General features: G+C 46.5%; 1 protein-coding gene across 2 annotated transcripts in view; it reads left to right on the top strand.

Annotated features, from left to right (window-relative positions):
- The window catches only part of LOC137418387 (la-related protein 1-like), a 169,794-nt gene that overhangs the window by 41,677 nt on the left and 101,213 nt on the right, over nt 1–26,904 (top strand). Inside the window, exons 1-4 of one of the 2 annotated variants that reach the window (XM_078768469.1) lie at nt 14,870–14,999; nt 17,016–17,138; nt 17,238–17,360; nt 25,056–25,218. The exons of the other annotated variant lie outside the window; for it this stretch is intronic. Coding sequence (XP_078624595.1) covers nt 14,912–14,999; nt 17,016–17,138; nt 17,238–17,360; nt 25,056–25,218 — 497 coding nt within the window. The 5' untranslated portion in view covers nt 14,870–14,911. Of the gene's footprint in view, nt 1–14,869; nt 15,000–17,015; nt 17,139–17,237; nt 17,361–25,055; nt 25,219–26,904 lie in introns of those variants that run through there. 2 annotated transcript variants of the gene reach the window in all.

The following is a 26,904-nucleotide window of genomic DNA, read 5'->3' as shown; positions in this document are numbered from 1 at the left end:
TCTGCTAGTATATATATATATATATATATATATATATTGTTGCGGATCTGCCGCCGGCCTTCTCCCCTTACCAAGGGGGATTAGTCCCCTTGTCTTTGACTGACCAGCGCGACCCGGTACCTATGACGTCACTTCCGGACAGCGCGAAATAGGGTATTAGGACCAAATTCGCTATTACCTAAATACTCGCGCTGCCCTGAAGCGAGGAGATAAGCCCCGCACGAACCACGTGTGTTGATGCGCCGAGCATTTGCGTCCACGCGATCCGCGCCGTTATCACTTACTAGACCCCGATTCAAGCGGTTCTTATTCGTACCACGCTTAGTCAATGGAGAAATCACAAAGGCGATCGAATTGGGAAGCAAAGGAATAACAGGTTTAATTATTATTATTTACAATGTACAATGGTTCAAGAGCAGAGACACAGAGCAATCCTTAAAACAGTCTTATACTTAATCCCAAGGACACGGGCCCGTCTCACACACACACACACTCACACGGGGCTTGCAGATGGCAGGACGACGTTCACCAGCTCGCTCAGGGATGACTCTCGTGCAGTTCTCTGCGGTCCCCGGCACGTCCCTCGAGATGGAAGTAGGTGAAGGCAGGAGCTCTCCGCGTGTCATTTTGTACGGAGCGAGTTATCACGGGGGGAATGGTAGGGAGCGGACTTTGACGCGGCTGGCGGTTATTCACTTGCGGCTATGGCCGCGCTTACTCGCGTGGGTGAAAAGCGCTATATGCGTTACCGGCGTGTCTGGCTGCGCCTGCATACGTGTACCGCCAACGCTTCTCCTTATTCCCCTGGGCGTGCACGTTATACGGCGAGGTTATAGTTCACAATGGCATCTCCACTGAACAAGTCCTTCTGACCCTCTTGCATCAAAGTCCTGCTGATCAGTCCTTTCTCTCAAGCTCCCTCGCTGTAAGTCCTCTTGAGGGCTTTGCGCAGCGCGTTATATAGGCACGCCCCGCGAACCTTCTCGAACTTACCAGACGCGCCTCACCACGCCCTCTCACGCCATGCCGCTAGAGCCCTGATTGGCTGGTGGCTCTTACCGTCATCGCCTCTGACGCTCTGCCTCGACTCCGCCCCGACCTCAACGCCGGCCCCACCCTTTTTAGGCCTACCTCGTGTTACTCGATTAGTGGGCAGCCAATGCTTAACAAACTGGATCGAGGCTAGGGTGGCTGGGAAATCGGTGGCAAGTAAAGCCTATTTTCTGTCTTTACACAACGCAGGCAATAAGAGAGGAAATGGCCTATTCTTACACATACTAAGACATAACTATACCACAAATGGGCCTTTATGTTGTTCGTGTGACTAACTATGGGGGGCAACCCTTTAACCTTTAATGACTTCAACGTGCCAATCTCAAAACCGTAGCAATATATATATTGTTGCGGTTTTTAGAACCTTCACATGTAAATTTAGTTGTACATTTCCTTATAAATAACCCCTATGTACATTTCCCCTTAATTGGCTGTTAATTGAAATAATCGCACCTTAGTCCACATTGCAACACGTAGCAAATCATAGGACCTCTCTATAGTTATATCGTTATTCTGTGTTTCAGGTAAGGCCATGTGTTTCCAATAGTTGAATCTGCGTTGCATCAATCAAATAAGAGTAGGCCCATTTTCCCTTCAAAAGGGTGCGAGTGATTTTCAAACCTGTGCGCCGCCATTACGCACGCGGTCGTCTTGGAGAAGAAGGGGGAGGAGTCAGCCAAGCACCAGGAACAAAGCGTGGCTCTGCCAACGCCTCATCAAGGGGCGGGACCGTGAGCCCTCACGACCAACCAAGGCCGAGGCGAGCTCACCGGTGAGCGTTTCCAAAAGGCAGGCGGCTTGATACGCGGGCGGCCAATATATGCGCCGCCGTGGACTACTTATGTAGGTCGAGGTCGAGTGGAGCGAGCAGAGGCGAGCGGCTGAAAGAGAGCCACGGAGATTGACTGGCAGAGATTTGAATTGCGTATGCAACATACCAGCTTTCCCCCGCTATATAATTGTCCGGTCGCGTCCAACGACACGCGGAGCTGTTTGCCGGGTTTCGCCTCGACCCCAAAGCGTGGACCGGAGCGCGCGCTTGGAGCCGGACCTCGACGCCTACCATCTGCCTGGACCCTTCTCTGCCTTCCCATACCATCCCTGCCATTCCATCCTTTCGTGTAAGTGTGTTTGTTCTGTGCTGGGCGTTTGATAAGTTAAGCCTGTATAAACTTGCCCTGTGTCTTCTTCTTCTTCTTCCCTTGTGCATGCCCTTCTTTTGTTTCCTCTTCGGGTTTTTGTACGTAGTTAATAAATCTTTGTTCTCCCTTTACTTTGGTTTCCTCTCTTATTCGATCGCTTTCATGATTTCTGTCAATTGAGTACCTGTGGCACGATTTTGGTAGAACCGCTTCACAATCCGGTTAGTCTTTGGTAACGGCTCGGATTCCGGATTGCTAAACCGCTCGGCAAAATACCATCTTGTCCGGGATTCGAGCGGGGCCACCCACCTGCTTTGTGGAGGGATTGGCGGAGGTGTCCGGGAATCCCTTGACCAATCACCTTGGCCAACCCTATCCCACTAAGGAGCGGGGTGGGTCCAGGAACGGAGACGGCCAGCTTAACGACGAGGGGATTAAACCCCCCTCGGTAAGGGGAGTGCCGTCGTCCGATTCCGTAACAATTGGTGTCTGGGAGTGGGATTTACACCCGAACCAAATTTTTGGAACATCTTTAAAAATTTGGTCAAAATTTGGAGCGGCCGAAATTTTATTATAACATCTAAATTAAAATCGTGCCATCGTGGGCGAGGAGGTCGCGGGGGTACGCGAGGAGGTAAAGCAGGGTGAGGAGTGCATGGAGAAAGAGGTGAGGAACAGTACGGCTCGGTTACAGGGGGCATAGAAGACCTGACGCGGGGAGTAGAGCAGCTGACAGTGGGACAAAAGGAGTTAGGGGAGCAGGTGGAGAAGAACACTGCGGTAATAGGGGGGTTGAAGGCGACGCAGAAGGAAATAAAGGAGTTAATAGCGACGAAGAAGGAATGTCAGACGGTACATGAAGGACTGACAAAGAGGTTGGACGAGGTGACAGAGACAATGGAGACGAAGGAACGGGAAGTCAGAACGCACATAGAAACGACCAAGGTGGCATTAGAGGAAGAAATTGAAGGGGCGCACCGGGAAATAAAAGAGGTGAGACAAAAATTAGAGGAAGTGGAAGAGGGGGTAAGTGAAATTAAGAAGAGACGGAGGAGACTAGACTAAGAGGAGATAAGGAGGTAATGGAATTGGTGCAAGGTCTGTGCTCACAGCGTGATGATGTGCTTACTGACCAAATAAAGAGTTTGCAGGTGGCGGAGGAGGAGCGAAGAAGAGGTGCCGAGGTGAGTGGCTATATACTCGGAAATGTATATGGTGTGAGGGGAGATTCAGTGAGCTTGGGTGTTGGGCTAGACCCAGGCGTTCGTGAGAGGCTGCTGGTGAGGTGTGTGACTGGTGCGGAGTGTGTGGAAGGAGGGTGTGTGCAAGAATGCATCCCCATGAGTGGTACGGAGGACGTAACGGGAGAGGGTGCGCAAGAAAGGTGTGGAACGGAGGTGTGTGTGGGGAAAGAGTGTGCGCCGAGGAGTGAGTGCACTGCCAAGAGTGAGAGTGAATGCACGACAGAGTGTGGTGGTGAGAGTGACACGGAGTACGAGTTTGGTTGTGGCAGGTGAGAAGGAATGCACACCTGGAATGGAAGAATGCACACCTGGAATGGTTGAGCGTGTGTGGGAATGTGCACCTGAGTTGGTGGTGGCGCGGGTGCGAGAGGGCACATTGAAGCGCGTGATCGGGTGTACAGAAGAGTGCACACCCAAGGTTGTCACAGAGGATGTGACCGAGGAGTGGGCGCGAGGAGGTGTGTTGATGAAGTGTGCGAACGACGAGTGTGTGTCAAGAGGTGCGGTGGTCAGGTGTGTAACGAAGTCTGTGAGCGGAATGAGTGTACCTGGGTGGTGTGTAAGTGGAAGTACAATAACGAAGAGTATGGAGACACCTGGATGTGTGAGCAGGAAGAGGAATGGGTGGTGTGAGTATGTACGGGGAGCATCGACGCTAAACGGGATAGCGGTTAGGTTGACGTTTAGCCGACGTGGGCACTCGGTGCGCAGTGCGCTTTGTTTGTTGTGGGAGCCGGCGGGGATAGGTGCAGCGGCGCTTCTCTTCGGAGCGCCGTGCACGATCCGGGCCGGGGCCCGTCCCGCACGGTCGAGTCCGGGCCTTGCCGGGCAAGGCGACCGGCCCGGTTCGAGGGCAGGTAGGAAGGGCCGGCACGGCGCCCCCTTGTGGTTGCGGCGTTCCGGCCGGGCAAGATTGGACCATCGGGCGGGAGACCGAAAGGCTCAGCGCCGAGGTGGACCTTGGGATCTCGGCCCGAGCAAACCCCCTCCCCTGAACCGAGTGCCGGACTGATCCAACTGCAGGAAACGAACCACCTGCGTTCATTGCTCGGCTTGGCGAAGCCGAGCTTTGAGCATTTAACGACGCACCGAGGCTCAGAATGATGGACATTTGATAGGGATAGGGAATTGGTGATTGGCAAAAATGATTGGCAGTACAGATTGGCAAATTTTGATTGGCGAGAATTGGATGTGCAAAATTAATAGTGGGAGATGCCCGATGTAGAGGATGGCAAATCCACCATCCCTCACATCCCCGGGCACATGAGCATTAGTTATGGGGTTATGGCAGTGTAAACCAAGCCAGGGAGGGTTTGGATAATTGTATAGGGACTTAGAAATGACCATAGGTAACTGGAGGGTTAAGTAGCGACATGATACCTGTAGTAGGGGACGTAAGTAGATTAGTGGATTATAATGACGAGGGAGCGCAATAATATAAGGGGCGACTGGGAAGCGCAAGTTTTAGAAGGGCACCAGGTAGATCAGATGATGCAGTGTGTTTGTGGTTTATCGAATGAGGCATTGCGTATGGAAGAATCTTTGTGTTGAGCAAATGAGGCAATGCTCGTGAATGGTGCCGTGTGTGTGTAGAAAGAGTATTGAGCAGAGTATTGTGAGTGTGGGTGAATGGCGTTGTATTGAATGAAGAAGCCTGGGAGGAAGGAGGGTGCCGGTGGCACCAGGAGTGTGAGCACAGGTGTGCAAGTGAAGCACAGGTGTGCAGAGAATGGTTGGATGAAATGAATGGTCTGGGATACATGGAGTATGGAATGGATGGTGTGGAGTGAGTATGGTGGAACACGTGGAGTGGAGTGGTTGGTGCGAAGGGAGTGGATGGGGAAGATGGACCCCCATCACGAATACCCAGGGAGGGTAGTTTAAAAGTAGGTAGAGGGTATAGGTAAATTGTGGTTGAATATTGGCATCTGTGGTGCGTGTGGTAGAATGGTGTTTGGATGGGTGCATTAGTGAAGTGGAAATGGCTGGGCGTGTGGCCTGTTAGTGTGTGTGGTTGGTTGAGCGCTCCACCACTGTTAGTCCGTCAGCCAGGTGAGGCCGCAGGTAGGCTCTGGGAGCCAGTTAGAGTTCAATGGGGCCCGAGGATCCAAAGGAAGGACCCGGGTAGCCCAGTGCCAGAGCGGGCACCGAGGGGGTAAGCGCCAGGGAGAGCCTTCCCCAGGTAGGTTAGCGAGGAGCAGGTAAGCTCGGGTGGCAACTTCAGTGGCGGAGGCGCACAGGTAAGTAGACCTGTTAGGGGAGCCACACGACCCAGTCCTGAAATTGTGCAAAAGCACAGGGAGTTGAATTGGGGGAGTGAGACCCCAAATTGATGAGCACCACAGTTTGGTCAATGGGAATTGGTTTTTAGAACCGCATAGAGTAAAGATAGCCAATGGTTTGGCAGGGAAAGACCCCGGGTAGTGTAAAGTCTGTTAATGTCATTTAGGAAGTAGTTAGTATTAAGAATCTCCTCGCACCATCTACACCCACTCACCTGAGGTGATGACGTAGCTCCACACCATGCCATGGTTGTTTTTTTTTTTTTGTTGCAAATGTTTTTGGGAATGTGAGACGCATCATGACGTGGGTGAGACGTGCTGTTTATTCCATCTGGGAAAACCACTCCCAAACCTGGACCATCATATGGACCAAATCTGGCCTCCAAAGCCAGTCGCCGACTGGGCATCCTCCGTCGTGCGAAGTCCTTCCTTGGCACACCTGAGCTCCTCACCACATACAAGGCTTTCATCCACAGCTCAATGGAATACTGCTCTCCCCTCTGGGCTGGTGCTCCTGCCTCACACCTAGCTCGTCTTCACGCTGTTGAAACCAAAGCATTCAGAATCATTGGAATCTCCCGCGATGAAGCTAACTCCAAGGGCCTCTCACTCACTCACCGCAGGCAGGTTGGTGGTCTTTCCGTCTTCTACCGACTCCTCTCTGGCCTTGCCCCCCCAGCTCTCTCTGGGCTCTGTCCCGCAAATATTCCTACAGGTCGCACAAGATCTGCCTGCAACCCTCTTATGGTCAAACTGCCAAAATCAAGACTCTCTGCTCACCTTCACTCCTTCATTCCTCTTTTCTCCCGCCTCTGGAACAAACTCCCTCACTCTCTTCAATCCCACTCCACCCTCCAGGTCTTTAAAACAGCTGTTCACCACCATCTCTTATCTTCCCCCATCCAAAACCTTGATCTTTTCTACCCCCGCTAATTTCACCCCAATTCCACTTTTTTGAAATACCAACTTCTGTCCTGGAAGTCCTTGGTGTCCTTGTGTTTTATACTTCTCCCTCCATCCCCCCCTCCCCCCCTTCCCACGCCTCCTCCTCCCAAGCCCTCTCCCTTCCACACATCTCCCTGCTCTCAAATGTTGTGTTTGTGTGCTTCCCCTTCTCACCCCATCTTGTTTTCCGCTCCCTCTTTTTATATATTTTGTTTGTCTGGTTGATTTGTTTGTGAAGTAAATGTTAGCTCTTTCACGAGCCTCGATTCAGTATACAAAAAAATCAAAAAAAAAAAATCGATTCCTCCTTATGAGGGATGGATGATGAATTGATTGATGGCAAATTTGGTTTGAGGGATTGTGACGAATTTGGAATTAGGGGAGCTATGGGGAAGACGTGATGATAGAGACGAATTGGTAAATGTGTAGATTTTGTAAATATGGGGTAAGGGCAAGGGTAGAGTAGGTGACAGGGGGTGTGGCATACGTTAGGGACGAGCTTTCTCCGCTCGCTCTTCGTGCGCACCTCGCTCTGCATTACCTTGATTGATGTGTACCCTTGTGACCTTACCCCTCGCTAACGCTGCTGCTTTGTCTTCCTTCCCCACCCATGGACCGTGCTCTCTGGGCACTGATGGGGAGCGTGCGGGAGCCCGCAATTGTGTGCCCGAATTCCCGCTGCCAGCTGCCTGCATCCATGCACCATCATATGGACCACGGTTCTGTGGCCGAGCACCACTTATGAACCCCACGTGTTGGGGCCTGGCCCCTCTGCTGGGACCGGCCATTGCAGCCAGAAATCTTCGCTTGCGGACCTCGGTGAGGTGGCACCAAGCCATGCAGGTGGACCACCATAGTTGGCCCCCTGCTGGCCATAATTTTAAAAAAACGGACGCGTTGTGTGCCTTTCTTTTTTTATTTATTACCATCAAATAGGCCGCAAGCAAGAACAGCAAGAGCAAGAACAACATCAAGAACGACGGACCAGCAGAGCAGGAGCAGAAAGAAGACCACCAGTTGTGTTTTTTTTAATGTGTTGTGCAATGTAGCACCGATTGGTGCTTATTATTGGTGCTTTGATTGGTGCTCTTGATTGGTGCTTTGGTGTTTGCATGCTCGGGGATGTATGACAGAATATCAATTCTGCATCCCCCGGGTATGTGAGGTGGTGTGTCGATGCAGTGCATGCTGTCTCCTCCCTCCCACAGGATTCTCCTTGTTTCCAAAAATGACAGGTCCTGGGTTGCGTTTTGTAAATAATGTAATAATGTCACCTGTAAATAATGCTCCCTACCGTTAATGTTTAGTTTGAGAATTAATTCCGCAATTCGGTTAATTGTGGGCGTGAATCTGTTAGGTAGGATGCAACGTAGCAGCGGGACATATTTAATTGTGTTTTAAAACTGTCGCACTCAGGGTCAGGTTAATAGTAGAGGGTATTACACCTACATGTCACATTAAGTAAAGTTTTGTCGGCCTGAGACGTGCCGTGAGGAATGAGGGTGCTGTGTTGCCGTTTTTAGAACCTTCACGTGGAAATTTAGTTGTAAATTTCCTTATAAATAACCCCTGTGTACATTTCCCCTTAATTGGCTGTTAATTGAAATAATCGCACCTTAGATAGTCCACATTGCAACACGGAGCAAATCATAGGACCTCTCTATAGTTATATCGTTATTCTGTTTCAGGTAAGGCCATGTGTTTCCAATAGTTGAATCTGCGTTGCATCAATCAAATAAGAGTAGGCCCATTTTCCCTTCAAAAGGGTGCGAGTGATTTTCTAACCCGTGCGCCGCCATTACGCACGCGGTCGTCTGGAGAAGAAGGGGGAGGAGTCAGCCAAGCGCCACGAACAAGGCGTGGCTCTGCCAACGCCTCATCAAGGGGCAGGACCGGTGAGCCCTCGCGACCAACCAAGGCCGAGGCGAGCTCACCGGTGGGTGTTTCCAAAAGGCAGGCGGCTTGATACGCAGGCGGCCAATATAAGCGCCGCCGCGGACTACTTACGTAGGTCGAGGTCGAGGTCGAGGTCGAGTGGAACGAGCAGAGGCGAGCGGCAGAAAAAGAGCCAAGGAGATTGACCGGCAGAGATTTGAATTGCGTATGCAACATACCAGCTTTCCCCCGCTATATACAGACTTGGCATTTAATATAGAATATTTTTTTTGTGGGGGTGAACTTACTTTTCAAGATGTCTTAGAACCAAAAGTTCATTGGAATTATGTTGAAATTATTCTAGATTTTGTTAATGTGACCTTTAAAAGAAACAAAAACCACATTTGACATTTCGAAACAAATAAATTGATCCTTGAAAGTGATGTAAACTGATATCGAACTCAATTCCTGGACAGTACTGTGTTAAACTTCTGTACGTTTTCCAGAAGTATCTCTTTATTTTGCACATTCGCCAATTTTTTTTTAAACAAAAACAAAAGTCAAATTACGACTGGGATTACGGACAGTAAAATTACAGTTCAGTACTTCGTGTAACCCCCACGAGCATTCAGGAGAGCACGTACACGTTGAGGCATGCTGTTCACGAGATTTGCCAAGGTTTGGACAGGAATCGCTTGCCATGCAGTGACAATAGCCTGCTGCAATTCATGCACAGAGTCCAAGTGGTCCAAGTTGTCGATTTGACGCATTAATTCTGCCCACAAGTTCTCTATCGGATTCATATCCGGGGACATGGCAGGCCACTCCATATGATCTACACCACGGTCAGCAAGAAAGTGTTGGATCATGCGAGCACGATGAGGCCGTGCATTGTCATCTTGGAAGACAAAGTTTCCTCGAAAGGCTGCACGAGCAAATGGAAGCAATGTTTCTTCCAGAATGGCCCTGTACTTGAACTGGTTCAGGTTTCCATTCAGAACAACCAGGTCAGTTTTGCCCCTTGCATGAAATGCAGCCCAAACGGTCACCTCTCCACCTCCAGCTTGGACTCTTGGCACTATACAATCTTTGTTGTAGGCTTCATGCACTTGTCTGCGCACTCAGACGCGGCCATCTTGACGATAGACCAGAAATCTAGACTCGTCACTGAAGATCACGTGATTCCAGTGTCTTGGCTGCCATGGACGGTGCTCTCTGGCCCTCTGCAATCGGCACTGGTGGTGTTGTCTGGTCAGGCGTGGATTTCTCAGGGGATGCCTGGCACGATAGCCTGCTTGAACCAGTCGTTGGTTGACTCGCCTTCTGGATACAGGCACATTTGTCAGTTGCTGCCACTCAGCCCTAAGCCGATTAGCTGACTTGGTAAGGCCATTGCGGACTAACCGGTGCAGCTGGCGATCATCCCTCCTTGTGGTTCTGTGGGGACGTCCTGGCCTCGGTATTGGAGTAGGGACACCCCTCTGAGCATTTCCTTTCAGGATCTTTGACACCTGACCTTGAGTGATGCCATACTGCCGAGCAATAGCACGCTGTTTCATGCCGTAATTTCGTAAAGCCACCACTCCATGACAAACAGCATTGTCGAGTTGACGGACCATCTCCAGAGGAAGCGGCAATAACTTTTGGAGATGTGCAGCAGTTGTTTTCCACTAATACAGAACGCAACAACCCTTGTATACCCGACTGTGAAGCCAATCATCAAATGCACCTGTCCGTACATTTTGCCACGCCACCTGTGATATAATCCTGTTGTTGACTTCTTGGTGCGACAGACAATCAGTGACATGGTTCTTTTAACAAATAAATCACCAAAGTGTAAAAGAAACTCAACAGATTGATATACTGAGGTAAGAAAGTAAACCCAAGTCAAGAAAAAAAAAAAATTCCATATTAAATGCAAAGTCTGTAATTGTCTGGTCGCGTCCAACGACACGCGGAGCTGTTTGCCGGGTTTTGCCTCGACCCCAAAGCGTGGACCGGAGCGCGCGCTTGGAGCCGGACCTCGACGCCTACCATCTGCCTGGACCCTTCTCTGCCTTCCTATACCATCCCTGCCATTCCATCCTTTCGTGTAAGTGTGTTTGTTCTGTGCTGGGCGTTTGATAAGTTAAGCCTGTATAAGCTTGCCCTGTGTCTTCTTCTTCTTCTTCCCTTGTACATGCCCTTTTGTTTCCTCTTCGGGTTTTTGTACGTAGTTAATAAATCTTTGTTCTCCCTTTACTTTGGTTTCCTCTCTTATTCGATCGCTTTCATGATTTCTGTCAATTGAGTACCTGTGGCACAATTTTGGTAGAACCGCTTCACAATCGGGTTAGTCTTTGGTAACGGCTCGGATTCCGGATTGCTAAACCGCTCGGCAAAATACCATCTTGTCCAGGATTCGAGCGGGGCCACCCACCTGCTTTTGTGGAGGGATTGGCGGAGGTGTCCGGGAATCCCTTGACCAATCACCTTGGCCAACGCTATCCCACTAAGGAGCGGGGTGGGTCCAGGAACGGAGACGGCCAGCTTAACGCCAGCCAGCCAGCCAGCCAGTCCAGACGGCCAGCCAGACCTCCTGCCTCACACCTGGCTCGGCTTCACGCTGTTGAATCCAAAGCTTTCAAAATCATTGGAATCTCCCACGATGAAGCTATCTCTGAGGGCCTTTCACTCACTCACCGCAGGCAGGTAGGTGGTCTTTCTGTCTTCTACCGACTCCTCTCCGGCCTTGCTCCCCCAGCTCTCTCTGTGCTCTGTCCCCCAAATATTCCTACAGGTCGCACAAGATCTGCCAGCAACCCTCTGATGGTTAAACTGCCGAAATCTGGGCTCTCTGCTCACCTTCACTCTTTCATTCCTCTTTTCTCCCGCCTGTGGAACAAACTCCCACACTCCCTTCAATCCCTCTCCTCCCTCCAGGTCTTTAAAACAGCTGTTCACCACCATCTCTTATCTTCCCCCATCCATAACCTTGATCTTTTCTACCCCCACTAATTCACCCCAGATCCACCTTGTTTGAAATTCCAACTTATTTCCTGGAAATCCTGGCAGTGTCCATATGTTTATACCTCTCCCACCCCCCCCCCCCCTTCACATGCCTCCCCCCCTTCACATGCCTCCCCCCCAAAGCCCTCTCCCTCCCACAGATCTCTCGATGTCTCCATGTCTCTCGGTCCCTGCTCTCAAATGTTGTGTTTGTGTCCTTCCCCCTCTCTCCCCATCTTGTCTACCGCTCCCGATGTTATTTGTTTTATGTGTCTGTTTGTCTTTCTGTGTGATTAATGTTCGCTCTTTCACGAGCCTCGATCTTGTATACAAACAAAAAAAAAAAAAAAAAAAAAAAAAAAAAAAACAACGACGAGGGGATTAAACCCCCCTCGGTAAGGGGAGTGCCGTCGTCCAATTCCGTAACAATATATATATATATATATATATATATATATATATATATATATATATATATATATATATATATGTATATATATATATATATGTATATATATATATATATACATATATATATATATATATATAATATATATTATATATATGTTATATATATATATGTACAGTCACGTGAAAAAGTAAGTACACCCCATGAAAAGTTTTGACTTTTCCAACATATTTCAACATACAGCTATTTGATCTTCATTTCAACAATATTGATAGATAAAGTTGATATAATATAACAAATATCATGAAACATTTACATTTTGTCGTCCATTGTATAATTTAAATAAACATAAATGGAAATTTCGCATGTGGAAAAAGTAAGTACACCCTTGGCTCTAATAGGTGGTATTGCCCCCTTTGGCAGAAACAACCTCAAGTAGGCATTTCTTATAACTGTCTGCCAGTCTCTGACATCGACTGGGAGAAATTTTTGCCCACTCCTCCATGCAGAATTCTTTCAGCTGTGCAAAGTTTGAGGGGTTTCTTGCATGCACAGCTTGTTTCAAATCCCCCCACAACATCTCGATGGGATTTAGATCCGGGCTTTGATTTGGCCATTCCAGAACCCTCAATTTCTTTCTTTTCAGCCATTCCTTGGTGGATTTACTGGTACTAGGGCATTGCCCGTACTATATCTATATCTAAAATTATATCCCCCCCCTCTATTTACATGAAATGGTTTGGTCCAAAGCGAACGGCTTGCGAGTACGGTGACAATCCCCCCCCCTCTATTTACATGCAATGGTTTGGTCCAAAGCGAACGGCTTCCGGAGTTTGGTAAAGAAATCGCCATCGCGTGCACAAACGCGCAGGAAAGCGAATGAATCGCAAATTCGTTTTTATTAGTTGTAAAACATAGTTTAACGCCAACATAGTTTGCAAACGTGAAATAAATGAATACGCTCTCAAATGTGCCATCCGAGGCAGAGTGTGCCCGCCACGTTCGGCACACGCGATCGTTCGCTGCTCTCTGATTGGTTGAATCGTTTTTTGGACATAGCTCGGTAAGTAATTGTCCGATTAATATGAAACCTTGAAAAGGCACATCCTCGGGTCCCCAGCAATATACCTGGCAAGTTAAAAGTATATCGGACCCGTGGTTGTCGAGAAACAGCGGTCACAGACAAACGTACAGACAGACAGAGATTACTGGAATTATAGATAGATGTTTAGGGTCATTGTCATGTTGCAAGGTCCACTTTCGGTTGAGCTTCAACTTTCCGACAGATGGCCTCACATTATCCTCAAGCACCCTCTGGTACAATGAAGAATTCATAGTGGATTCTTTGATGGTGAGCTGCCCAGGCCCTGATGCAGCAAAGCTGCCCCAAACCATAATATTTCCACCACCATGCTTTACAGTTGGTATCAGGTTCTTGCGGTCAAATGCTGTCTTTGGGTTTCGCCAAACATGTCTTCTGGTACTGTGGCCAAATAGCTCTACCTTTGACTCATCCGTCCAGAGCACATTGTTCCAGAAGTGCTGGTCTTTGCCTAGGTGTTCATTGGCAAACTTTAGTCTTGTCCTGATGTTCTTTCTGGACAGCAAAGGTTTCCTCCTGGCACACCTCCCATGTAGATCAAATTTGTGCAGTCTCTTTCTCATGGTAGACTCGTGCACTTTGACATCAACAGTGGCAAGAGCTACCTGCAGGTCCCGTGATGACATTCTGGGGTTCTTCGAGACTTCTTTCAGCATCTTGCTGTCTGCTTGCGGGCTGAACTTGCTGGGGCGGCCTGGCCTGAACAAGTTGGCAGTTGTTTGGAGTCTTCTCCACTTGTAGATGATCTTCCGGACAGTCGAATTATTGATTTCAAATTGTTTGGAGATCTTTTTAAATCCCTTCCCAGACTCATAGGCATCTATAACCTTCTTTCTGAAGGCCTCAGAGAGCTCTTTTGATCTAGGCATGGTGATGCCGCACACTTCAACAACAAAGAGCAAACCAAACTAAATGTCTGAGGTTTAAATAAGACAGGTTCCTCCAAGATCTTCTCTAACGATGTTCTAATCATTTGCACCTGAGCTGGTGCACCTGATTCTAATTTTAGGTATTTGAAGTAGTGATAAATGTAGGGTGTACTTACTTTTTCCACATGCGAAATTTGCATTTATGTTTATTTAAATTATACAATGGACTACAAAATGTAAATGTTTCATGATATTTGTTATATTATATCACCTTTATCTATCAATATTGTTGAAATGAAGATCAAATAGCTGTATGTTGAAATATGTTGGAAAAGTCGAAACTTTACATGGGGTGTACTTACTTTTTCACGTGACTGTATATATGTATTTACAGAATATATAATGCGTTTTTGTGGTTGGGATGAACCGTTGTAGTTATTTAAAATGCTCACTGCACAGCCAACCAAAATGACAAAAACTCAACGAAACTCGTGCCTATTTCGGTTAAAAACGGGGGAGATCCAATCAAGTCTTCATGCGACGTTTCATTCATAACCCACAACTTCTTCAAAGCCAAGTAAACACTTGTGTTGAACCTCTTTTGGTCCAACACACCGATGTTTGGAGTGTAACAATAACAAGACCAACAGCCTAACAGGGCTTGTAAAATATTATAAACCACAAACACGAATGCAAACACCGTCGCTAATGCTGATTATAACATTAAACAAACATATTTGGAGGAATCCGGACATCTGTGAGGTAAGTTTTACTTGCAGAACTGAGGGTCTACTGTGATCTAGATTATACCCCACAAGAGTTGGGTACGTACTGTTTTGTTGGAAGAGACGTAACGCCGATGCTTTCGATATTTGATGGTCATTTTAACAATCAGTTTGTTTGTGTTCCACACTGAATGAAAAATGTAAAGGTGGAGCATGGCGAATTTGATATCTTTTCAGGTTCGACGATATGTTCGGCATGAACGGCATATAAATCAAAATGGCGGTGTGTGGAGAGTCAGCTGCCGTAATGACATCAGACGTAATCGCATCACCCTGTCATGTGACCAGATCCTCAGCTCTGATTGGTATACGTTTGAGGGGACATACATACATACATACATACATACATACATACATACATACATACATACATAGATATATACATAAATACATACAGACAGACAAACACTGTTCCAGATGGCATTGCCCTATGGTCTTCGCCGTAAAAAATTATTTATTTTGTTTAATTATCACGTTGTTTATGTCAATCATGCCTTGACTTACATTTTGAATATATATAAAGTATATTATTTTGAGGTTGGGGGAGTTCACTCCATGTTGGCCAGCTGTTCCCAGTAATTGTATGACCATGCATTCTCGCCCTGTGGGCTAGGAAGCATGTGTTTGTTCGACCATGCGCTTCAGCCTTCGGACTGAACTCGATGAGTGCACTGATTTGACAAGCTTTGTTGGATTTGTGTACTTTGGCTTTAGTATCGAAGTAAAATGAATGAATATGAATGATCGTTTTAAGGCCATTTTTCCCCGCTAGTGCGGGGGTTAGCCTTGCGGGCCCCATGACAATCATGGTTCCCTGTTTGAGGCAATGTTTTTTTTTTATGGCCGGATGCCCTTCCTGACGCCAACCCTTAGTCGCCTCTTACGATGCGCAGGGATACGGTGTACCTATTCTCAGCCGGGGTACACACCGGGAGCTTTAGTATCGAAGTGCACTTGCTTATCTTTGTTAGTGTTGAATATTTTTGCCTTTTATTTAAAAAGTTGGTTTCGTCATAGGCTATTGAGCCCAAAGTGCGTCCGTGGATCAGTTTCCTTCCCAAGGGGGGGTTGGTATTTTTTTCCAGTGCTTTGTATCCATTGGCGAAAGGCGCTATCCAAATACAATTATGTATGCATTGTATGTCATTGAATTGTCATTGTCATTGTCATACAGTCATTCAAAATGATTCCAGTTACCATAAAGGGTTTGAATCTTTCCCCCATCAACATAGAGGGATACTGCCGAAGACTGTGTGGTGGGGAGGTTGAGGAAGTATCTGGCACGAATTGCAGTCATCTGCAAAGTTTTGTGGCAATAACTCTGTTAGATTTTCTAATTTTTAGCCGCGTCGCAAGACGCTGGTCATAGAGTGTCCTCTGCTGTTGTTGTTGTTGTTCTTCTTCTTCTTGTTCTTCTTGTTCTTGCAGAGAAGACAAAACCTCAAAGCTCCACCCATTCTGGGCACCATAGCTCCACCCATTCTGGGAGAGCCTTCATATAAACAAATATACACCATTTTATTAACTCGCATAGCTTTGAGGCCTGTTTTGTAGGCCCGTGGTGTCTTCCTCTCTCACACAGTTTTATTTCAAATCAAATTCGATATATCATTTCATTTTTCACAGTCGCTAACATAGTTTTAGACTCGGTTGAAAAAAAACGGGAAGAAAATCTGATGAAAGTTGCCCTTTATAGAACGAAATGAATTCTCAAAGGCCTGTAACTTCAAGTCCATTGAGATATTTTTTTTTTAAATCGCGGCATGGTCAGTCATACACCGCCCGAAATAACAGACGGGAAAATGCCGAGATACATTAAAAATTCGTCCATTTGATGACAATCGTCACGATGAAATATTTAATTTATACGTCGTCACAATAATGTGGAGAGAGGAGCATAGCTTCGTTCACGTGTCGCCACACATGGGAAATTGCCGAGATATATATTTTTTAAATCGCGGCATGGTCAGTCATACACCGCCTGAAATAACAGACGGGAAAATGCCGAGATATATTAAAAATTCGTCGCCACACACGGGAAATTGCCGAGATATATTTTCACTTTGCACAAAAATAACATCAAGTAATCGAATCAATAGGAATGTCCTGTGCCTATAACATCGACGTTATAGGCACAGCTGCATCTACGCATTGTGTAACATCGACGCGGCTTTTGTTTTAATTAAAACTTTTTGTACTTGTTTTTTATAGCCTGCGTTGTTTCACTTTGAGAAAGAATTGTTCATTCTGGATTGAATTATTTAAGTGTATTTGAGAATCTTTCCCACTTTATATTGACCTCTTCCCTTATTTTGAAACAGGTATGAAGCACAAGTGGGTTCCTCTTCACCTTGGGGATGTAAGGGCCGAAAATAGCCGGTGGAGCCGAGGAAGATCCAGGCCTGGTCTCGATGCAAGAATTGGTCGGAAGGCAGATGATCGCAGTGAGCAAACAATGCTGGCAATTGAGTTGTTGGGTTGTCTTGTTGATTAACTAACACATGATTTGTAATCTGACAAGGTTCCATTGGGTTTACTTTTAGGTACAAGCTGGCGGCCTAAAGATGAAGCTGATGAGGCTGGGAGCCTACGAAATGAAGCGAGAGGCAGGGGACGTGGGAGAGGTCGTAGCCGGGGCAGAGGCCGAGGGAGAAACAATCCCAGATGTACGGCCCTTTGTTTTATTAATATTATTATTGTTATTATTATTTATTGTTGTTATCCTTATAACAATTATATGTGTATGTATATGTGTGTGTGCATGTGTATGTGTTAGTGTCATAGAAAAAATAATGCTAGTGCATGTGTATGTGTTAGTGCAGGTATGTATAATGAGGTAAAGATGAACTGATTAGATTTTGGGTCATGAGGTCAAACGCCAAAGGTCAGAAGAGGTTATGTTAGGTAAAAATCCTGTTACCACGATAACCTGTGAACCAGTGATGGGATTCTGACCAAATTTGGTAGACTTATGTAGAATGACGTAAAGATGAACTGATTAGATTTTGGGGTCAAGAGGTCAAAGATCAAAGTCTGTAATCTATATAATAATAGCGTAAGGACTCGACTTTGTTATCCCTTTTACGCCGCACCCAGTGACCCGATGCCCACGGCACTAATGGATTTACGATCTACGAACCGCACTCTTTGTTTATCACGTACAGCCATACTCGAAAAATCTGAATTAGCCGACGTTGGGGCCTAAAAGCATCCGATTAACTGCCGATACGACGCCATCTTACGACGCCATCGTATTGGCGTCTGCTGGGCGAAGGCGAAGCAAGCCGTCCACTGATTGGACAGTCGAAGGCGACAGCAAGCCGTCCACTGAGTGGACAATCCCAAAGTGGTGCTATGCCGATTCCTATTACGAATCCATTCATTTTTCAAAAGTATATCGTAGCGTTGTCATTTAAATAGATTGCAATAAATACGTTGTTCATATACGCACTCTTCATTCTCATCTTTCTTCCTAACTCTTACTCGGACAAGCAAATCCCCTATGCCATCCATAATGGTACACTCTATCCATACACCACATCCTCCCTTCCGTGGATGTTCCACGGGTTTCGGCTAGTATGTCTATAACTTGAGAACAGCCGAAGTGATCTAATTCAAACTTGGTGGAGGTATGTATAATGATGTAAAGATTAACTGATTAGACTTTTGGGCCAAGAGGTCAAAGGTCAAAGTCTTTAATAGGTCTATAACTTGAGAAGGGCTAAAGGGATCTAATTCAAACTTGGTACAGATATGTACAATGATGTAAAGATTAGCTGATTAGATTTTTGGCGTGCCGAGCTCAAAGGTCAGAGGTCATGTCAGGTAAAAACGTGATAACTTGTGAACAGCTGAAGGGATTTAAATTAAAGCTTGGTACAAGTATTGTAATGATGTAATGTCGGTGGAGGCATATCGGTCACTGTCGGGATGTCGAAGAGTGTCGTTCTAGATTCATAAATGCATTCATTTTGTTGACACAGCTGTAAGGACGAAGGACAGGAACAGTGGTGAGTTTGAGGTGAAGATGGGAGTGCATCAGGGGTCAGTACTAGGTCCACTACTATTTGTAGCTGTGATGGAGGTGCTCGCTCTTTTTTTTTTTTTTTTTTTTTTTTGTATACTGAATCGAGGCTTGTGAAAGAGCTAACATTTACTTCACAAACAAATCAACCAGACAAACAAAATACCCCAAAAGAGGGAGCGGAAGACAAGATGGGGAGAAGGGGAAGCACACAAACACAACATCCGAGAGCAGGGAGATGTGTGGAAGGGAGAGGGTCTGGGGGGAGGAGGCATGGGAAGGGGGGGGGGGGGGGAGGGAGAAGTATAAAACACAAGGACACCAAGGACTTCCTGGACAGAAGTTGGTATTTCAAAAAAGTGGAATTGGGGTGAAATTAGCGGGGGTAGAAAAGATCAAGGTTTTGGATGGGGGAAGATAAGAGATGGTGGTGAACAGCTGTTTTAAGGACTTGGAGGGTGGAGTGGGATTGAAGAGAGTGAGGGAGTTTGTTCCAGAGGCAGGAGAAAAGAGGAATGAAGGAGTGAAGGTGAGCAGAGAGTCTTGATTTTGGCAGTTTAACCATAAGAGGGTTGCAGGCAGATCTTGTGCGACCTGTAGGAATATTTGCGGGACAGAGCCCAGAGAGAGCTGGGGGGGCAAGGCCAGAGAGGAGTTGGTAGAAGACAGAAAGACCACCAACCTGCCTGCGGTGAGTGAGTGAGAGGTCCTTGGAGTTAGCTTCATTGCGGGAGATTCCAATGATTCTGAATGCTTTGGTTTCAACAGCGTGAAGGCGAGCTAGGTGTGAGGCAGGAGCACCAGCCCAGAGGGGAGAGCAGTATTCCATTGAGCTGCGGATGAAAGCCTTGTATGTGGTGAGGAGCTCAGGTGTGCCAAGGAAGGACTTCGCACGACGGAGGATGCCCAGTCGGCGACTGGCTTTGGAGGCCAGATTTGAAATGTGGTTTTCCCAGGAAAGATCATGGCAGATAGTGAGACCCAAAAGCTTGAGTGACAGAACTTCTTGGAGAGGATTATTCAGAAAGTGGATGGGAGGGTTGTCCAGTCGGTCTTTTCGGAGAGACATCGTAAGAGTGTGAGATTTGTCAGGATTGAAAGACATGTTCCACTTGTTTGCCCAGTCTGTGATTTTGTCAAGGTCTGCAGAGAGTGAGGAGGCTGCAAACTGCCGATCTGAGGGATGAAGAATGGAGCGACAGAGAGTAGAGTCGTCAGCAAAGAGATAGAGAGGATTTTCAAGAGAGTCAGAGAGATCATTGATGAAGACCAGAAAAAGCACAGGGCCCAGAACACTGCCTTGGGGAACTCCAGCCTGAACAGAAAGAGGAGATGAGAGAAACCCATTCAGGGCCACACGTTGACTACGACTAGAGAGGAAGTCCGCCAGCCATGCGTGGAGATTTCAATGGATACCAAAAGAGGAGAGTTTGGTGAGCAGAGCGGGGTGCCAGACCGTATCGAAGGCACGTGATATGTCAAGGGAGACTGCTCTAATTTCCTGTTTGGCATTGCGGACCTCCATCCATTGTTGAGAAAGCAGAAGCAGCATGTCCAGAGTGGAGTGTCCAGGTCTGAAACCAAATTTATGATCAGAGATCAAGCCATTGGAGAAGAGGAAAGATTTCATATCTGAAGCAATGATGGATTCCATGACTTTGCTGATAATTGGGAGAAGGCTGATTGGTCTGTAGTTGCTGGGATCTGTTTTTGCACCTTTTTTGTGCAAAGCGGTGATGTTGGCAGATTTCCAAGCAGATGGAAGATGACCTTGAGCAAAAGAGAGGGTGAAGAGAACAGAGAGAGGGAGTGAAAGAGCGGAAGAACATGATTTTAGGACCCGTGGGCTGATGCCGTCAGGTCCAGTTGCAGAATCAGAGTCGAGGGTTGACAGAAACTTTTCCACCTTGTCAGGAGGAAAGGACACAGAGTCCAGGAGCAGCTGGGTACGACTGGGTACGGTGGGTACAGAGAGGGATGGGTTTGGGACACAAGATTTAGAGGCAAACACAGAGTTGAGGCATTCAGCTTTTTCACGTGTGGAGTCAGCCGTGTGGCCATTTGAGGTGAGGGAGGGGATGGAGGGGGAACAAACACCAGAAACAGATTTGACCAGACGCCACCAGGATTTGGAAGAGGGAGACAGATAAGAGAGTTCGGTCCTGAGAACGGAGAGATATTGTTTCCTGGCTCTCCTGAGGGTGGACACACACTTGTTTCGGGCTATGTGAAAGGAAATGAGATTTCCTTCCGTTGGATTTGCTTTCCAGGAGACGAAAGCAAGTTGTTTCTGGGCAATAGCCTCACCACAAGATTCCGTGTACCATGGACGGGAGGAAGGGTATGACAACTGAAGACGAGATGGGATAAATCTGTGCATGAGAGAGAGCAATTTACTTTGGAAGAATTCCCAGGATGAGTTGATGTCAGAGGCAGTAGAGATGGGAGACCAGTCCAGATGATTGATGGCTGCTTGAAGACAATGCCACTTGGCCTGAGTGAAATGCCAGACTAGTCGACGCTGAGGAGGCTCTCTGAGAATGGTCAGAGAGATGTCCACTTTAACAAGCACATGATCAGAAGAGCCGATTGGAGCAGAAGAAGAGCAGCAGACATTTTCAGGGAAGTTAGTCATAAGCTCATAACCAAGTCCAGAAGAGAAGATGCTCCGTTGACTGAGATCCGGGTTGGGAAATTGACAGATTGTGTCAGTCCCAGTGAGTCACAGAAGTCCTTTGCTGAAGAGCCATGGCTTGTGAGAGAGGTACCCACCCCCAGCCAACTGGCATGGTGACAGTTGAAATCACCACATATGAGGAAGAGAGAGTTGGGATGGGTAGATAGAAGTTTGTCCATATTATCAGACAGCGAGATGTAGATGGAGTCATCACTGTTTGGTGGACGGTACAACACACATATGAACAAAAGGTGGGAGCGAAGGGGAAGCCGTAGCCAAAGGTATTCCTGGGGGTGAGGTGGAGAGAGGGCAGTGCAGGGCGAGTGAGGAAGAGAGTTATTTATATAGATAGCAACCCCACCTCCAGGACGAGGCTCAGGTCTATCATACCGGAGGAGGGAGTAACCTGGGAAAGATACCAAGGAATCAGAGACATCATGAAGGAGGAAAGTTTCTGTTAAGCAGATCACGTCTGGTTTGTCAGAAGCAACCTGTATGGAGAGATCAGTTAAGTTTGAGCGAAGGCCCCGGATGTTTGAGGTCCATACTGTTAAGGAAGAGGAAGGGGGAGCATCGGATACAAAACAGGGGGGGGGGGGGGGGGGGGGAGCGGTAGTGTAAGATGTGGAAGAGGAGGAAGAGGTAGGGAGAGCTGTTGAAGGTGTGTCAGAGATTACAGAATAGCTTGGAGAAAGGGAAGAATGGGGTTGACAAGAGGTTTGATGGTGATTGGGTGAGGTGCAGTGAGGTGTTATTTGAGGAGGGGGAAGAGTGAGGCAGAAGGTTGAGGGAGAAGAAGGTGAAAGTTGGAAGGGGGAAGAAGCGAGGAGGAGGGGTGAGAGGGGAGTCTAGGAGGGGAGGAGTGAGGGAGAGTCTCGGAGGGGAGGGGCGTGGGGGGAGTTTAGGAGGGAAGGGGCAGGGGGGGAGATTTGAAAGGGATGGGTGATGGGGAAGATTTGGGGGGGAGGGGCAAGGGGGAAGATTTGAAAGAGATGGGTGATGGGGAAGATTTGGAGGGAAGGGGTGAGATTGGATTTTGAAAAGTGTACGATTCATGGGAAACGAACATTTATTGCAAAATGAGTTTCTTGAGACATTCGAGTCAAAAATACATTTGAGGACGCTGAAGGATGGGTGGAGTTCTGGAGAGTTTAGGGAATGAATGAAAGATGCACTGTAAGAGATGGAATTTTTTTTTGGAATGAATAGATTTGGTGAGCAAGTCGAAAGCATTCTTTTATAGAAGAAGAAGAAAAAGGTGTTATAGAATATGACAAAATAAAGTTCTTCAGGGGACAGATGAAGCATTTTTTAACAACGTGATCACGTGATCACGAACAACGTGGTCGAAGAACGAACGAACAAATAAGAACGAACAAACAGATAACAGAGAAGGGAATTTTTTTTTTTTTTTTTTGAGATTTTAAAACAAGGAAGTATGGGGTGAAAAGACCGTGAAAAACAGAGACCGAAAGTAATTGCAGCGCGATCGAAGAACCGCTGAGACAAAAACAAAAGCCTCAAGCCAAGGGCTGACACGGTAGCCTACTAGTACTACACTAGGCCTCAGAATACACGATACGAAAAAACCGACGATTCTGTACACAGGTATGAAAAACCAACACCGAGAAACCTATTAAAGTCACCCCAATAGGTACATACACCGAAAGAAAGATACAGATTCGACAAAAACACAATTGTGAAAAATTACTTAACTTCGAAAGCGTGCGCGCGGGGACAGCTTTGAAGAGACGTGACGACCAATCAATGTAAAGGAGGGCTCGGAATGTAAAGGAGGGTTTACCGTGGGAGTTGTTGTATGCAGATGATCTGGTGTTGATTGCGGAAAGTATGGATGGACTGAAGGAGAAAATGAACAAGTAGAAGGAATGTCTGGAGACAACGGAGATATGCTGAATGGAGAAGGTGGATCAAACTCGTTGCTTGAGTGAGATGTGCATGGAAGAAGTTTCAAGAACTGAGTGGCGTGCTGACGAGGAGGGGAGTGTCGTTGAAGCTGAAGGGAAAGGTGTATGCTGCATGTGTGAGAAGTGTTATGATTTATGGGAGTGAGACATGGGTAATGAACGTAGAGCAGCAATGAAGGCAGGAAAGGGTGGAAATGCGAATGGTTCGTTGGATGTGTGGAGTATTGTTGAGAGAGAGGAAGACAAATGATGAATTGCGAAAGATGATGGGAATAGAGCCTGTGATGGATGCTGTGAAGAGAAACAGGTTGAGATGGTTTGGTAATGTGTTGAGGAAGGATGAAAGTGACTGGTTGAGAAGAATGATGGAAATGAATGTAGAAGGAAGTAGAGGATGGGGAAGACCGAGAAAGACTTGGCTAAAGGTGGTGGAAGAAGAAATGCGGGCAAGGGGGTTAACAAGGGGAGATGCAGAAAATAGGGCAAAATGGAGAAGATTGTCAAGGCTAACCCCCGCTCTAGCAGGGAAAATGGCCTTAAAATGCCTGTTGTTGTGTGTTGTTGTATTCATTTTTTTGACACATTGCCTGTGTTTTTGCACTTGGCGAAATACGGTTCTTATCTTATTTGGAGAATGTGCACAATATTCAGGCCGATATACATATTACATACACAGTGGGATTTCCCCTCATTACTAAAATAGTTTGAGTTATCCGCCATAAAGGAGCATAAGGTGATTATGTTTTTCGCACCCCCTTCTCCCATATCTCCCTTCACAATTAGGACAAAAACGTTATTTTGCTCTTTTTATTGTTTGCTGCCATTGTCTGATCTCGCTTTGTGGTGGAATAAACCACCGTTTAGAGGCCATTTTTCCCCGCAAAGCGGGGGTTGGCCTTTTTCGGGGACCGTGGTTGTTGTTTTTTTGGTCCCCTTTTTGAAGCAATGTTTTACGGCCGGATGCCCTTCCTGCCGCCAACCCTTTTTGTCGCCTTTTTACGACACACAGGGAATTACACACAGTCAACCCCCCTGGTGTTAATTCAGCAATCGACCGGGATTCGAACCCAGGATCCTTGGATCCTAAGCTGGCACCCTAGCCGCTAGCCCAACACCAGGCTCAATGTGGTATATCAAAATGGTGGAATGAGCAATGAAATTACAAATTTACCATGCCATATTCAAACCTTTAGGCACCACCAACTTTAATTGCTGCTAAATCATCGAGGCTTGTGCCAACATTTTGACCACTGTGTGGTCTGTGCTGGCATCGGGCTCCCATTCCCAGTGTTGAGTATTCTCAGGTGGCGTTCAATGACTGCATTAAGTAAATGATGAAACTTTTTTTTTTTAATTGACATTTTCACTCATTGTCCACCCTCCATCCTCCCGTGCACTCACCCACCCCTCCGTAAACAAATAGTTGACAGCAGTGGATAACACAGAGTAAGAGTGAAAAAACAAATAAAAAATACTGCAGGTCCAGGTAGATGGGACATGAACAAAAGTTGAATCACCTTTACCTCACTATCCATATGACACAGTTTAATGGAGAATGAGTTTCGACTGAATTTTTTTTCACCCTGAAACTAGTGGCGATTCTTCACTCTCATCATTCTGACAATCATTTTAAGACTTGTCCCAGAAGCATTTGCTTTTGTCTTGCATTTTTCACATTTCATAATCTGTTCCACTTCCACTAATTATGATTCTTCACCCAATCACATGGTAGTGGGTATGGAGTCGGAGTCTGGGGGCACATCTGGAACAATGGATGGGACTGGTGCTTCTGGCGACTTTTCATCACATTTGATGTTCTATTATGATGGAGCAACTGCGGGCCACATGTTTGGAGTCGACCCAGCACTTCTCAAAGAGTACATCAAACGGCAGATGTAAGAGATATCTGTGTGCCTCTCCCTCTTTGTGCTTTCATTTTGTTGTTGTTGGTGTAGCTTCAGCATCACGTGGTTGCGAAACTGATGGACCTACACTACCGGTCAAAAGTTTTAGAACACCTCAATTTTTCCAGTTTTTATTGAAATTTAAGCAATTCAAGTCCAGTGAATAACCTGAAATGGTACAAAGGTAAGCAGTAAACTGCTCGGGGTTAAAAAAAAAGTTTAGGTTCACAAAAACGGGAAAATAATGCAAATTGCAGTTATATTGTAAAAAAAAGGCCTTCTTCAGGGAACAAGTAATGGGTTAACAACGTACAGCTGTTCTGCAGCAATGTAAGTAAATTAAGCCTTGAAAGTTGATGCAAACAATTCCTACAGGTTTCCCAACCTCTGCTGATGACTTGATTACAAACCCCCTGTCTGTATAAAAGCAGTATTGGAACAGACTGTAATTACACCCTCTGAAGCATTATTTGGACAATATTGCACTGCAGGAAGTAGTATATTGGAAACTGGAGGAAACTCTGATAGGAAGAGGTCTGGCAGACCCAAAGCCACAACAGAATCAGAAGACAAGTTTCTGAGAGTCAACAGCTTGCGTGATAGGCGGCTCACAGGACAACATCTTCAAGCACAGCTTAACACTGGTCGAAGGAAGCAAGTCTCAGTTTAAACTGTGAAGAGAAGACTTCGAGCTGCAGGTTTGACAGGTCGAGTGGCAGTAAGAAAGCCATTGCTAAGATGGCAAAATAAGAAAAAGAGGCTTGCCTGAGCCATGAAGCACCGCCAGTGGACTACTGAAGACTGAAAAGAAGGTCTTATGGACCGATGAATCAAAATTTGAAATCTTTCGTTCATCACGCAGGGTTTTTGTACGCCGTCGAGTCGGCGAAAGGATGGTTCCTCAGTGTGTGACACCAACTGTCAAACATGGAGGAGGAAGCGTGATGGTCTGTGGCTCTTTTGCTGGATCCAGAGTCAGCGACTTGCACAGAATGACTGGCACCCTGAACCAAACGGGCTACCACAGCATTTTGCAGCACCATGCAGTACCCCCTGGTATACGCCTAGTTGGTCAGGAGTTCATCCTACAGCAAGATAATGACCCTAAACACACCTCCAGGCTATGTCAAAACTACCTTCGAGGAAAAGAACAAGACGGTCGGCTTCAAATCATGGAATGGCCAGCACAATCTCCAGACTTAAATCCCATCGAGCTGGTTTGGGATGAACTGGACAGAAGGGTGAAAGCAAAGCAACCTACAAGTGCAACACATTTGTGGGAACTTCTGCAACAGTGTTGGGAAGAACTCCCCGAACAATATTTGATTTCCATTGAAGAAATAATGCCACAAGTGTGTTTGGTGGTTTTATCTGCAAAAGGTGGCTACTTTGCTGAGTGAAAATTTTACATTAAATTTTGTTAAACAAAATGATTCTACGATTTCTTTTTTTATCTCCAATTGTTTATTTGTTCTATGCTTAATTTCAGAGTACATTGAGACATTAAACTGCATAAATTTCAATAAAAACTGGAAAAATTGAGGTGTTCTAAAACTTTTGACCGGTAGTGTAAGATATCTGGCATCATCGAGTGGTCGTTCCCAGAGATATTTTGTCGATGTAATGCTGAAAGATTGTCTGTGCTGTGTGAATGCAGGGCGTGTTAAGTTGTAGAGC

Source organism: Myxine glutinosa, chromosome 14 (assembly GCF_964187855.1).
Source record: "Myxine glutinosa chromosome 14, kmMyxGlut1.1, whole genome shotgun sequence".
NCBI lineage: Eukaryota > Metazoa > Chordata > Myxini > Myxiniformes > Myxinidae > Myxine > Myxine glutinosa.
This window is presented reverse-complemented; position numbering and strand designations above follow the sequence as displayed.